The 12,798-nt window shown below is 31.8% G+C and overlaps 10 protein-coding genes across 10 annotated transcripts, besides 2 other annotated features; 3 read left to right on the forward strand and 7 right to left on the reverse strand.

Annotated features, from left to right (window-relative positions):
• Window positions 1-901: 901 nt before the first annotated feature.
• On the reverse strand, window positions 902-1,894 carry TVAGG3_0175710 (spectrin binding; the record flags this gene model as incomplete). The annotated part of the gene is made up of 1 exon (XM_001582258.1): window positions 902-1,894. The coding sequence occupies one exon, from the start codon at window positions 1,892-1,894 to the stop codon at window positions 902-904; it is 993 nt and encodes a 330-aa protein (XP_001582308.1).
• TVAGG3_0175720 (spectrin binding) lies at window positions 1,894-2,184 on the reverse strand (the record flags this gene model as incomplete). The annotated part of the gene is made up of 1 exon (XM_001582257.1): window positions 1,894-2,184. One exon carries the CDS (start codon window positions 2,182-2,184, stop codon window positions 1,894-1,896), a length of 291 nt encoding a protein of 96 aa, XP_001582307.1.
• A 95-nt stretch (window positions 2,185-2,279) lies between these two features.
• On the reverse strand, window positions 2,280-3,413 carry TVAGG3_0175730 (protein of unknown function (DUF3447); the record flags this gene model as incomplete). Its single annotated transcript, XM_001582256.1, has 1 exon — window positions 2,280-3,413. One exon carries the CDS (start codon window positions 3,411-3,413, stop codon window positions 2,280-2,282), a length of 1,134 nt encoding a protein of 377 aa, XP_001582306.1.
• Window positions 3,414-3,630: 217 nt separating this feature from the next.
• TVAGG3_0175740 (uncharacterized protein) lies at window positions 3,631-4,323 on the forward strand (the record flags this gene model as incomplete). The annotated part of the gene is made up of 1 exon (XM_001582255.1): window positions 3,631-4,323. One exon carries the CDS (start codon window positions 3,631-3,633, stop codon window positions 4,321-4,323), a length of 693 nt encoding a protein of 230 aa, XP_001582305.1.
• A 154-nt stretch (window positions 4,324-4,477) lies between these two features.
• TVAGG3_0175750 (RNA binding) lies at window positions 4,478-5,182 on the reverse strand (the record flags this gene model as incomplete). Its single annotated transcript, XM_001582254.2, has 1 exon — window positions 4,547-5,155. The coding sequence occupies one exon, from the start codon at window positions 5,153-5,155 to the stop codon at window positions 4,547-4,549; it is 609 nt and encodes a 202-aa protein (XP_001582304.1).
• Window positions 5,183-5,236: 54 nt separating this feature from the next.
• On the forward strand, window positions 5,237-6,329 carry TVAGG3_0175760 (uncharacterized protein; the record flags this gene model as incomplete). Its single annotated transcript, XM_001582253.1, has 1 exon — window positions 5,280-6,302. One exon carries the CDS (start codon window positions 5,280-5,282, stop codon window positions 6,300-6,302), a length of 1,023 nt encoding a protein of 340 aa, XP_001582303.1.
• Window positions 6,330-6,795: 466 nt separating this feature from the next.
• TVAGG3_0175770 (uncharacterized protein) lies at window positions 6,796-8,052 on the reverse strand (the record flags this gene model as incomplete). Its single annotated transcript, XM_001582252.2, has 1 exon — window positions 6,796-8,052. The coding sequence occupies one exon, from the start codon at window positions 8,050-8,052 to the stop codon at window positions 6,796-6,798; it is 1,257 nt and encodes a 418-aa protein (XP_001582302.2).
• A 111-nt stretch (window positions 8,053-8,163) lies between these two features.
• Window positions 8,164-8,529, reverse strand: TVAGG3_0175780 (negative regulation of mRNA splicing, via spliceosome; the record flags this gene model as incomplete). The annotated part of the gene is made up of 1 exon (XM_001582251.1): window positions 8,164-8,529. One exon carries the CDS (start codon window positions 8,527-8,529, stop codon window positions 8,164-8,166), a length of 366 nt encoding a protein of 121 aa, XP_001582301.1.
• A 342-nt stretch (window positions 8,530-8,871) lies between these two features.
• On the reverse strand, window positions 8,872-9,804 carry TVAGG3_0175790 (uncharacterized protein; the record flags this gene model as incomplete). The annotated part of the gene is made up of 1 exon (XM_001582250.1): window positions 9,010-9,804. The coding sequence occupies one exon, from the start codon at window positions 9,802-9,804 to the stop codon at window positions 9,010-9,012; it is 795 nt and encodes a 264-aa protein (XP_001582300.1).
• A 312-nt stretch (window positions 9,805-10,116) lies between these two features.
• Window positions 10,117-10,244: a mobile genetic element.
• A 151-nt stretch (window positions 10,245-10,395) lies between these two features.
• Window positions 10,396-10,458: a mobile genetic element.
• Window positions 10,459-11,082: 624 nt separating this feature from the next.
• Window positions 11,083-12,745, forward strand: TVAGG3_0175820 (WD repeat-containing protein family; the record flags this gene model as incomplete). Its single annotated transcript, XM_001582249.1, has 1 exon — window positions 11,357-12,538. The coding sequence occupies one exon, from the start codon at window positions 11,357-11,359 to the stop codon at window positions 12,536-12,538; it is 1,182 nt and encodes a 393-aa protein (XP_001582299.1).
• Between the last annotated feature and the right edge of the window lie 53 nt (window positions 12,746-12,798).

Raw genomic sequence — 12,798 nt, forward strand, 5'->3', positions numbered from 1 at the left:
TTGGCGCTAGTATGCTCACACTGGTCAAATGAGCTAGTATCAATGAGGAATTTGAGTTTAGTGCTTGTTTGTGTAGAGATACGAACAGCACCTGATGAATTAAGGCAAATAAAGAGACAAAGAGTGACGTAATAGTTATCGTTTGCATTAACATTGAAATATTTGGTTTCGTTTCTGTATGATTTGTAATTGATTGAAGAATCGAAGAATTCGTCCCAATCTGTGTGAGAAATGGGGAGAATTCTATGTAACTTCTGAAAATACTGATTGTTAGCAACATGATTTCAATAATCATTATTTTGATCTAGAAATGAAATAGCAGCATTTTAAAAATTTCTTTTATTTTCATCTGGAAAATTTTTGTAAATCATTCAAAATCGTTCCATCATTGAAATTGAATTGACCTGCGTTATTAATATGGAACAATGATACACTAGTTATTTAAGAATGACAATATTGCAAACATCCAATTATTCTATGTTTAACTCATCATACCTTTATTAATCGATGTTATTAACTTCGAATAAAGATAATACCTTTATTTTTTTCGAAATATCACACCAATGTCAACCTTATGCAATTTCTAATGATAACCAAAGTACTATTTTCACATTATCAATTTAAAACAAAATAGATTCAAGAGATTTACATGACATCATGATATGATATTGACATCAATCATAAGTACAATTTTATATCGATCTTTTACAATTCAGCTGATAAAGTTACAAAGTCATTTTCTCAAAGGAAAAAAAATTGTGAAAAATCACCAATGAAAACTTCATTCCAGATGTCAATGCATGGAATAGATGAGTTCTGATCATAAGATAGCACAGAACATCAAATATTATATCCAGTAAAAGAGAGTAAAATAAAATCATGTTTTCAATTAGACTCCATTTTATTCAAGCCAAAACTTAGTAATAATAAGATTATAAATATGTAGGGCACCACATTGTTGTGCATAGTAATAAGCAGTTTTCCCAAATTTATCTTTTGCATAAATATCTGCCCCATGAGAAAGAAGAACTTCTACTGTTTCTGATGATTTCTCAATTGTCCTAGCCATAAGATTGTTATCCTTAGTAAATCGGAAACTTGGAATATCTTTGTATTTCCTTTCAGATGCATAATGCAGAGGCGTTTTCCAAATCTTATTTTTTATATTAACAGCTGCACCGTGAGAAAGGAGAGATTCAACTGCTTTTGTGCAATCATTTATTGCAGCGTAATGAAGAGGTGTTTTTTCGTACATATCTTTAGCGTTAATATTTACTCCATGAGAAACAAAAAGATTGATGACATTGAATGAATTCTTTCCCGCTGCGTAGTGAAGAACGTTTTTGCCGGATTTGTCGATTAATTTAACATCAATTCCTTCTGAAATAAGAAATTGTGAAGCTTCAACATTATTATTTTCTGAGGCAAGAAATAGTGCATTGATTCCATTTTTTAATTTAGAATTTATGTCTGCACCGTATGATTTAAGAAGCTCTGTTTGTTCTTTTGAATCATTTTCTGCGGCAATATAAAGAGGAGTAGTGTCATTTTTACAGATTGCATTTGGATCTGCTCCATTTTTAAGAAGAATCTTCATAATATCATTAAAGTTCATTCGTGTAGCAATATGAAGAGGAGATCCACCTTTATTATCTTTTGCATTTACGTTTAAACCGCGAGAAATAAGAGTTTCTACAATCATTTTGCAATTTTCTCTGGTGGCAATGTGAAGATAGGATTCGCCAGATAAATTTGTCAAAGAGATATCAGCATTGAGCTCGATCAGCTCTAATGCAAGTTTTTGATTTTTATTTTCCAAAGTTAAGCACAGTGGTGTTACTGAATTTTGATATTTTTCATTTATATTTGCACCATGAGATAAAAGAAATTCCATTATTTCTTGTTTATTTTTGATATGGCATAATAAAGTGGAGTTTTGAAATCATGTGCAGTTTCATTTATATTTGCGCCATGTTTGATGAGAAGTTCTACCATTTCTTTTGATTTCTTTGCGGCACGATGGAGAGGAGTTTTCTGTTTGTTGGTTTTTGAATCTACAAATGCGCCATGCGAAAGAAGAAATTGAACTAATTGCATATTATTATTTTTGACAGCAAAATGAAGTGGTATGTTACCACGATCATTTGATACATTAAGATCTGCACCGTGAGAAATAAGTAGCATTGCAATATCGTCGAAATTTAATTCTGCTGCTATATTAAGAGCAACAACATCTTTGCCATATCCATCAAGATTCTCATGATATGAAGTTCTTTTATTTATTTCGGCGCCTTTAGAAAGAAGTAATTCGACCATTTTTTACAATTATTTATTATTGCAATATGAAGCTCATACTTCTCAGAGTGAAATCTGTTAAATTTCGCTCCATTATCAAATAAAAATTTTGCAGTTTCAACAGAATTTCCTTCAACAGCGTAATTAATAGCTGTGTTTGTATTCGGGTATGCATTGTTCATGGTTAATAATATATTAGAATCGCATTGAATTAGATATTTGCAAAGTTCTGGAATATTAAAGCTTGCTGAATAAGTAAATGCCGTTTGTATATATTCCGTTTGGTCTAAAAATACCAAAAATGCTTGGAGATTTTTAAATTCACAACAGTTTTCAAGGGAAATTCTGATATTGTATTCATTCATCAAGAAACAAATAAAATCAATATTGTGTGAAATAATTGCATATCGCATACAACTATCATATGGGCGCCGAGCTTTCATGCATTCACTCATGATATCAGGCTTTCCACTCAAGAAAGAAAATTGAAGACATGTTTCTGTGATTGGAGATTTATATTTGGTTCTAAGAAACTTAAAGCAATTAACTGCTCCATGATAACAACATAATTCAATCAGATTATATCCTTCTTTGTTATATGGATATAATTCACTTTTGAATAATTGTTTTTCATCAAATTCTGGAGTTTCTGTGAATGCAATAAAGCGCTCTTTGTCATCATTCATAATTGATCTGTAGATTGTGTTTTCTTCATGAACATCCAATGATAAATTTTGTTTTTCCAGTTGATTGATTGAAGACTTGCGCATATTATCTAAAACAATGCCATATTTTTTATATGCAAAGTAATTAAAAATTACTGAAATTCCAGGAACTTGTTTTGGATGATATTCTTCGTAAAATTTTTTGAAAAGTGCGAAATATGATTTTAAGTAACCATTCCTGTAAATAATTATATTACTAAATATTTTTATGATCTGGTCTACACCAAAATATTTGGTATCGATAAGATTTGTTTTGATCATATTGAATAACTTGTTAATTTCTTCTTCGTTTTCTGACTTAAGCTGATACAATGAGTTAAATGTTTCAACATAGTCTTTGTATGTTACCAAAAGTTCTGCATACTTCGTATGCTCGTCCTTATTAACAAACATACAGATGTTAAATAAAAATATTTCTCACAAAGTTTACATTTACATAGATATGCTCTTCACTATATTTATTTTTATGTTAAAAACCATATGAAAAGTAAATTTATAAATTTATCAAATTTCATAGAAAAATATTTAATAAGCACATAATTGTGTTTTATAATATTGATGTTTCAAGATACATTATTGAATATCATTTCAAAATACTCATTTTTTGTGGATGATTCCCGGAAAAAGATCAGATCGAACAAATAGTGTTCAAATTTCTTCTCCTACTTCAGAAGAATCTGGCCACAAATACTATCATAAAAGCCATGACCGTAAATTTCGAACCCGTGAACCAAATGATTTCAATAAATCTCCAATTAGGCAATTCAGTACTCCTGTAAATCCACCTCAAAGCCCCTTACCTAACACTACTTTAAATCCAGAAATTTCTGTTCCTCCAATTTCAAAGCGCACTTTATCTACGCCAGTTCCACCAGATAAATCAGCACGTTTCCAATTTCAACTAGGTTTCCCAATGTGCAAGAAAATTAGTACAAAAGCTGCAGAAATTGCCCTACTTACAGAATATACAAGCGATTCACCAATGACTCAGAATGAAAAGTCAGATCTCTTATCAGCGCGTGATAATCTTGCTAGAGCTTACTACAATTCAATGATGAGCCTCGTAAAAGATGTACAACACGCACTTCCTGTTATTGCTGACTTGCCAATCAACCCACCTGTTTTCAGAGCAGCTACTTTGATTAGAAGTGATCTCTTATCAAGGCAAAACACATCAGAGTTCTTAGGAGAATCATTGACGAATAAATTAAATATTTGCTTCCCAGATCAGTTCACACAGATGGGTTGGCAACAAAATGTCACTGGTACTAAGCCTGTTGTAGATTGGAGAAGCAAAGAATAATAATTTTTTTTAAATTACCATCATTTTCCTGTTTGAATAAATAGATTATGTCTTAATTGGAATTTTCTTCACGTATAGAAAAGAAAATTTATATGTTTTTAAAGTCAAAACTTATATTTTAGTAAATAAAAAACAATATTATAGTAAAATCGAAGGAAAATGCATAGTCCGAGTAAAAATGCATTTCTTAATATTGATTTCGGTTGTTTGAAAATTATATTTTTCAAACCTGTGGTTCTTCTGGTTGTTCTGTTTTTTCTTCTGTTGGTTTCTTTCCTTCCTTTGAGCGCAGTATTTCTTGTTCTATTATCATCTGTATTTTATCCTCTGGGATAAATTGCCAAGTAAAGAATGTTTTTCTCTCACCAATTGGCTTTAATCCACGCTGGAAGACTGGTGTATATTCTTCGCCAACACCCAATGGATAGTCAACTGCTGTGAAGTATTTTTCATGAAATTCTCCTTCAGCGAAATGTTTCTTCTTAAGATAAAGCTCATGCTCTTCTGGTGTATACTTCGGAGGTTTCGGATTTTCTTGCCTTTCAAGTTGTCTTTGAGCTTTTGCTGCTTCCATTTCATCTGGAGTTTTTTGTTTTTCAGATGACCAGCTAACATATATCTCTTTCCCATTAATTTCCTTTCCATTAAGTCCTTCTATAGCTTTTGAAGCTTCTACTTTGTCATCGTATTTGACATATGCAATTGTTCTTCTGCGGCCTGATTTGAAGTCTTTTGGAATGTATAAATCTTTTACTTCACCATATTCACTAAACCTTGAAAGTAGGAACTCCTTGCTAACATGGTTAATTGGTCTTACGAAGAGTGTGTACATAATTTCTGAAATAAATAGGGAGCTATATTAAATTAAAAGGGGGTTTTGTCAAAATTAAAATATCGATAGCACTTTTTTAGGATTAGAACTTTTTCTAAAATAAAAAATTTTTTATTTTTGATGCATGAGTTCAAAATCATCAAGTAGTCTACATGCTCCAGAAGAAAAATCAAAAAATGAAGAAAGTGAGAGTCAAGATGTGCCATTAGATATAAGCAATGATGAAAGTTCAAGTTCAGATGTCGTTATTAGTAAAAAAACAACTAAAAGACGAGAAAATCCAAAATCCAACAAAGCAAGAGTAAAGCGTAAGCGAAATCGCCAACAAACTCCACGAAATCCAAGTATATCAGACTCAGGATCGTCAGAAGACAACAAAAATGAGCAGAAAGAACAACCAAAGCCGATATCTGAACCAATTAATCCACCTGCAGAATCAGCAAAAGAAAATCCGAGAATTATTTCTTCAAAACCTCAAGAAGATGACGCAGTAAGTATAGTTATTTCTCAACCAGAGCCAGTTAAGTCGATTTCTTACGCATTGATCCGCAAAAAATCACGTCTGAAAGCAGTTTTTACTTTTGAATTTACAAAAGTACCTTTAGAAAATGAAGTGCAAGCAGCACAAGGCGATGAAGTTATTATTTCTGCTAAGTGCAAAGGTAGACACCCTAAAAGTGCAATAGCAATCAAAAATGGACCAGAAGTACATATGTCACAGCCTTGCGATCTTTACATGATCCCAGAAAACTCATCGACTGAGTTTAAATTGAGAAAATCTGCTATTGATGGTCCAATATTAATGTCTGCTCAAGTAACTCATAATATGCAAAATTTACTTCGTCCTAGACTAATTACTATCAATATTGAAGAGGAATCTGGCATTCCTAAGCAAGTATTAGTAACCAGAACGCCAAAAATGCTTAGAAATGGTATGTTTGCTCTGGATTTTCACAACCATTTTACACTTCCAAGCGAAAAGAATGCCATATTCTTTGACCAATCCAAAGGACAGAACTCACCTGATCTTTGTTCAGTCAGAAAAACTGGTACTGACACTTTGGAGATAATCGCCAGTGAAAAGCTTCCTGATTTGATCGTTTTCAGCATCGGGCTTATCATGTATACGGCTAATCTTGATGTTTGAATATATCTTTATTTTGTATGTAAATTTATCCTTCTTTCTAATTGATTTCTTTTTTTTATTTTTAGCTAAAAGAACTATTGTTCGTTATTAAGACATGTTCATAGAAAACTTGCTTTTTTGTTAGCTAGATATGAATTATATATATCTTTTGAACAAAAATGGGCATTGAAAAAGTTATAAATGAACATGAACAAAATTTGTTGCTTTGTCCATAGTGGTGCTTAGTAGTTTTTCATTAGAAGATTAGAAATCTTCTTTTTAATGAAAATTCTAGAATGATTGAGTTAAAAGGCTTTAAAATGTAGAAATTCTTTGATTTTACTTCATAGTTATGTAAGCGTGTCAATTATATTTCACCAAAACTAGTTCTGTTACTTAATATTTTTGATTAACTTGTACTTTGTTCATCACAATAATAAAAAGGAGCAAACTCATATTTACAAGTTTTGATTTTTTATTTCTAACAACAAAAATAAGATATTTTTTAAAAAAATTATTCTTCAAGATCATCAAGAAGTTCTCCTTGTGGTTCTTGTTGATGATCAGCCTGTTCGTAAGCTGTCTGTGTCTCATCTACAGGCCAATGCAAGAAACAGATGAAACAAAGAGAAATTCCATCAATTAATTTCGAATAAAGAGTAAATTTTGGTTCTCTTTGAACCATCATAGAATAAATGGAAGCTCCAGAAGTAAGAAGCAATATAATAACATGTATAAGTGATGAATATAGCTCTGTTGATCTGCTGTCAACACTTAAAGGTAATCTGAGTGAATTTAAGCAAACTAAAGCTAATAAGCCAAATAAAATAGTATCATCAAGAATATATTCAATCTCTATACCAGTTATATACAAAGGAAGTAAGTATAAGAACGTAATTGCTAAATGAAATTGGAAAATGTATTTTAAGTACTTAATATCGGATTGTCTTCTGTAAATATACGCCCATGTTAATATGTTGAATATGGCAAAGTAAAAGGAATGTGATAATCTGTTATTTATTTGAATAAATAATTTATATTTTTCTTCGTTAATTAAACTAAGTATTGGATTGATTGGAAATAGAAATACGAGAGAAACTGTGTTTGCAAATGATATAATTTGATGAATTAGTGTTGGTTGTTTCCTATTTATGCTGAAATTGGCTCTAATATATGAATGGAAGATCATAACAAAGGCTATGTATATAATGGATTGGAATGTGATGTTAATAAGGAAGAAAACTAAGTTGTCGTACTTCCAAATCATTGTAAGTTCAATTAAAGAACCTTCTAAGAGGTTGAAATTGAATTTTGAAGATATACTATCCTTTGTAAAGTTAGATGCTGTATAGAATTGTGAAAATTGGCCTCTTTTTATGTAATACGATTTTTCTGCAACGTCTACTTGGTTAACTTTTGAATTATTGAATTCTTCTGTAAATACTCCTGATGCAACAGCTATTAATGGCTTCGAAAAAAGGCTTCTTGAAGTAAAACCGAATTTCACATTTTTGAAATATGGTTTGAGGCCAGATAGGATTGTACTGAGTTCGAAATTGTCACTTATAGACTTATTGGCATAAGATATTAAATTAACTTGTTGAGAAGGAATTAATATTATTGTTAAAACTAATAATCCTGCTGCAAACACGTAAATAAAACCCATTAAAAGGAGTGATCGCGGTTTCATTAGTTCATACATTTCTGTTAGCATCTCTGTTTGGCTTTTATTGGTAATTTCGACATCGTTCAGTTCGATTTCACTAGGCATGATAAAGAAAAATGATTTTATAGGTAAAAATATATAAACAATTATATTAAAGTATTGATAATAAGAACAAGATCTATTTTTACAGAAACAACAAAAAAATAAATAACAAATTTATTCATTTGTGGTATAGGCTATATCAAGCATGAAACCTGGAACGAAGTCATAACCTTCTAAAGTTGTAGTTTCTACTAAATTCATATCTTCTAAATCTATTGTTCCTAAATTTTGCATTTGCCAGCCTCCTTCTGTCATGTTTGGTATTACCATCATGAATGATAATGTTTTCACATCGCTGAGCTTTGCTGTTCTAATGATTGTGTACGATAATTCACGTAAGGTTGCATCTTTCCATGTATAGACATATGCCTCTGGAGAAGGGAATTCTTTTGCAAATTCTGCGACTGTGTGATGGTTGTCCTTTTGGAAGAATGTTCGGATAAGTGTTGGGCAAACTTCAATTCGGTCAACAACAGTCATTTTGACAGTTTACAATATTTTTTGACAACTTGAAATTTATTATGTCAAAAAAATCAATAATAATTCATTAACTCCTTGTTCGCATGTGCTAGATGGGATTGATGATCATCAACATGAATTATATACATACAACAATATTTTGTTCAATATATTCTAGCCTAGGTAAATCATCACTCCATAATTATTATTTGGATCATGTTATGATACTGAAATTCCTCAATAATTTTTCACCATGAGAAGATAATTCTGAGTAAACAATCTCAAGATAATCATTTCCAGATAAAATCCAATATTTTATTGAATTCATATATGGGCATTATTTTATTATATGATAATGGTGATCACAGATATGCCTCTACTAAGCACAATTCATAGTGAAGTTCTATCAAAAAGGTTTGAGTTTATCATAAAAATGAACAAATATCTGAATTTTATAGTCGCTAGAATACCCAACAAAAGAAAAATACTACATTAAGCGTTTCATTCAAATCTGAAACGAGACATAGCCTGAGTGATTAAATAATAATGTGATGCCTTAACATCGATTTCAGCTTGTATGCGTCTAGAATTGCCCATATCTCGTTTTTGGAGCTCAAGTTCATGAATTTCGTCAGCAATTCTAGCAGAGATATCTCTTGCTTTCAAAAGTTCAACTATGATTTCTCTCTTCTTTTCAAGCTTCTGATCTCTGAATGGGAATGGCAGCGTTTGAATTATTTGAATTACAGTTTGAAGTGTGGCAGGTAATGAGTGTGTATTAGCTGTAATTGCTGTATTATTGAATGGAACGCCGTCTATTCTCTGTAAATCAAGAGCAGGAGGTGTTAATATTTCTTTAAATAAAGCTTCGTATTCAGCAATAAGCTTCTTAGCATGTTTTCGCTGTTTTTCCATTGATGCAAGTGAATTTGCTGATTTACGTTCTGAATCTACCTTTCTTGTTAATTGTTCTTGTAATTCTGCAATTTCTTTTTCTAACGATCTATTTTCTTTTTTAATTCTTCTTAATTCAGTTAAAGTTTCAGAAGCTCCTTCAAGCATCTTTTGTGCTCTGTCTGATGCTTCCATCAAAGAAAGCTCTCTTTCTTGTAATTTTGATTCATCTTCATCTGCAAGCACTCTCAGCCTTGAAGCTTCCTTCCTGAGCTTAGCATTACCAGCTTCTAGCTCACGGATGCGAGCTTGGAGTGCCGCCATGGCATCAACAGCTGCCTTAGAATCGTAGAAATCCATTATCCAGACGTTAAGAACAAAATTTCTGAAGTTTACTTTCATGACTTTGAAAATAAAAATTACTTTCACTATAATAAGTTTATTGCAAGCATGTGGCTATGGTTATTAAATTTTTTCATTATGCTCCTATACAATGACCTTTTGATACATGAAATATATCTCATTCTTTCCTTCTACTGGCAATACTGTAAAAATATGTTGTTAGCTTATCATTTGTTGCAAAATAAGTCATACTTGTTATATAAAAACACATATTAATATATTTATTTGCATTGTATAGAGACACATCGAAACTCTTCCCACCAGGAACTACTTTCAAGTTCTCTTGTATATGAAGAGCTATATGATCACAATAGAATTAGCTTATGCTGGAATTTTCTGGATACCGCTCTTTATTTGATTTACTCCAAGAAAACTTCAGTATAAACGAATTACAGATAAATTTTTGAGCTCTCTTTGGAACATATACCACAAACACATTATGCTTGGGCAGAGAACTTCCCATGGACACCGGTGATCAAATGAGATGTTTCAGAAAAAGTCTGCCCTATTCGATCAAATACTGATTAATTGGTCACTTGAGAGCCGGGTATCACTAGTAAAAGATCATTAAAGGAAAGCCTTTACGAATCCTCTCATTAAATGAGAGGCTTCGTATAGAACTTTGCCCCATTCGAATAAATTAACATCCTTGACCCCTGTTGAATCAGAGAGTAATAGTATAGCGAGTGAGAGGAATAACGTATAACTAATATCCCAAGAAACACAATAATTATGCAGCTTTGCTCTTATGCCCTTGAATCTAGACTACACAAAAGTCGTGTCTTTGCCTTTTAGAATTCTCATGGAATATAAATTGGGGATTTCCATGATATGGATGGGACAATACTATGATTAACCAGTTAACAGTTAGAGGTGACTCTATATGTAGTCTACCATAAGAAAATGGCATTTTTTGTTGTTTTGATAGCAACCTTTGAATTCCAAAAATTTGACACATTACAAAAGTAAATTTTGTAAACTAAAAACGGCAAATTTGGGGAGAAACACCCAACTCCCAAGTTTTGAAAAAAACATAAATGGAAACAAAAATGAGAAACGATTTCAGGCTATCTTCTCCGCAAAGCTTGGTGAACATCAATTGCATGAGATATTCCAAATCATCAGCATGCTATAATTTGATAAAGGCTGAGTTCGTGAGAGCATAAAAACACGAAATATTAAAATTCAATGCTCTCACAAAACAAATTTAGAATATTTATAAAAGATAATTTACAAACATTAATGTATATTTGTTCAGTAAAAATTAAATGACCTCTTAAAAGTTTTCCTTCATAAATCTTGCACATTGCATTATGATCAACAATACAGAAAAGAAATATTTGGATTGAAAAGGGTTTCGTTAAAATTAGTGAATCATTTTGAATAGACGCTATTCAAAGTTCTCTAAATTTTGGACCAAGTCAATAACGACCTGCATTACAATACTCAATCATTATTTCACATGTCAAGTCAGTTTGAGAATCTTTTTTTCTTATTTTGGATTCAAAGGAAGATGATTATTTGTAGTTTTTTTTTCCTGAGCTGATTACAGATGTCGAAGAGGCAAAAGAGTTTTTTAGGATTAGATGTTTTAACAAAAGCTATTCTAGAACAGCAAGCAAAAATCAGCTCATTAACGGAAGTAAAAAACTCTTGTTTGATTTGTGTTAAACAATTCCAAGATGATATAACCGAATTAAAATCATGCTTACTTAAATTTAAAACTGCAATGAATTCCAAAGCGGTTCTTCATGCTCAAATTCCATTATCTAACGAAAGTCAGCCGACGTTAAAATTATTGAGAAATTACATTGTCCAATTCAGCATTACTTCACAGATTCCTATGAATGATGTTTTATGCTCGGTCAAATATTCGAAAAATGGTGCGTATTTCGCATTTTCAACTTATCTAAAATTATTTTTATACGATGCGAACAAAAACGAATGCATACAAGCAGTCTCCCTTCCTTTTGATACCAGCAAAGCTTACGAAAAGGCCACAAGAGACGTAGTTTTTTCACCAGATAGCAAGTATTTGGTTGTTTGTGCCGCAGACTTTTCAATTTTCGCATTCAACGTCCCAATGCTTACTCATGCTGCAACCATTCAAAAATCATCAGAAGCGGCCGCAGCAATTGCGTTTTTCAACGACGGTAAACGACTCATTACAACCAACAAAAATGGCGTCATCAATCTATGGAGTTTACCACAGTTCGAACTTATTAAGAGTGTTAAATTCGCGAAAAACCAAAATATTGTTTCAGTTTTGATAACAAATGGCGACAGCAGCGTTATTGTTCTGGCATCTAATAGCGATATATGCTTTTACGATTCTAACTTAGCTCAAGAACCTCAGATTGTTTCGGCAGAATCAACATTCGTTTACAGCGGCGCATTATCGCGTAGTTCAACATATCTTTGCATAGCAGCGCAGGATCCTAACGCTAAATTATTTAATTTAGTCGGAAAATTTAGATTGGAAAAGAACTTGGTTGGTCATACAGATTATATTATCGGAGTTGAGTTTTCCCCTGACGGGAAACTCGTTTTTACAGCATCAAAGGACGAAACAATACGAGTTTGGGACGTAGAAACAGGAGAAATGCTTGCTACATTGACTTGTCATCATAATACAGTTTTTGCAGTTTCTCATCATCCTACAAGGAATCAGATCATTTCGTGCTCCGGAGATGGGTCAATATGTATTACCTCATATACTATTGTAAATAAATAAATTCAAATCTTGGCGAAGATAATTTTATATACCTTTTGTAAATTGTTATTCAGAGAAAAATCTTTATATGAATAAAATCTATTTGTATATTTTTAGCAATTTGGCTCATATTTCATTCATTAAACAATAATTCCATATTTATTGATTGCTTTATGTCAATAAATCAGTAAAAGAGGTGGCGAACTATGATTGTGTGAAGGAAGCATGGAATAGTCCATTAGCGTATTAATGTTCTACGATAAAATCCTACCAACGTTAAT

This window comes from Trichomonas vaginalis, chromosome IV (assembly GCF_026262505.1).
Source record: "Trichomonas vaginalis G3 chromosome IV, whole genome shotgun sequence".
Taxonomy (NCBI): domain Eukaryota; phylum Parabasalia; order Trichomonadida; family Trichomonadidae; genus Trichomonas; species Trichomonas vaginalis.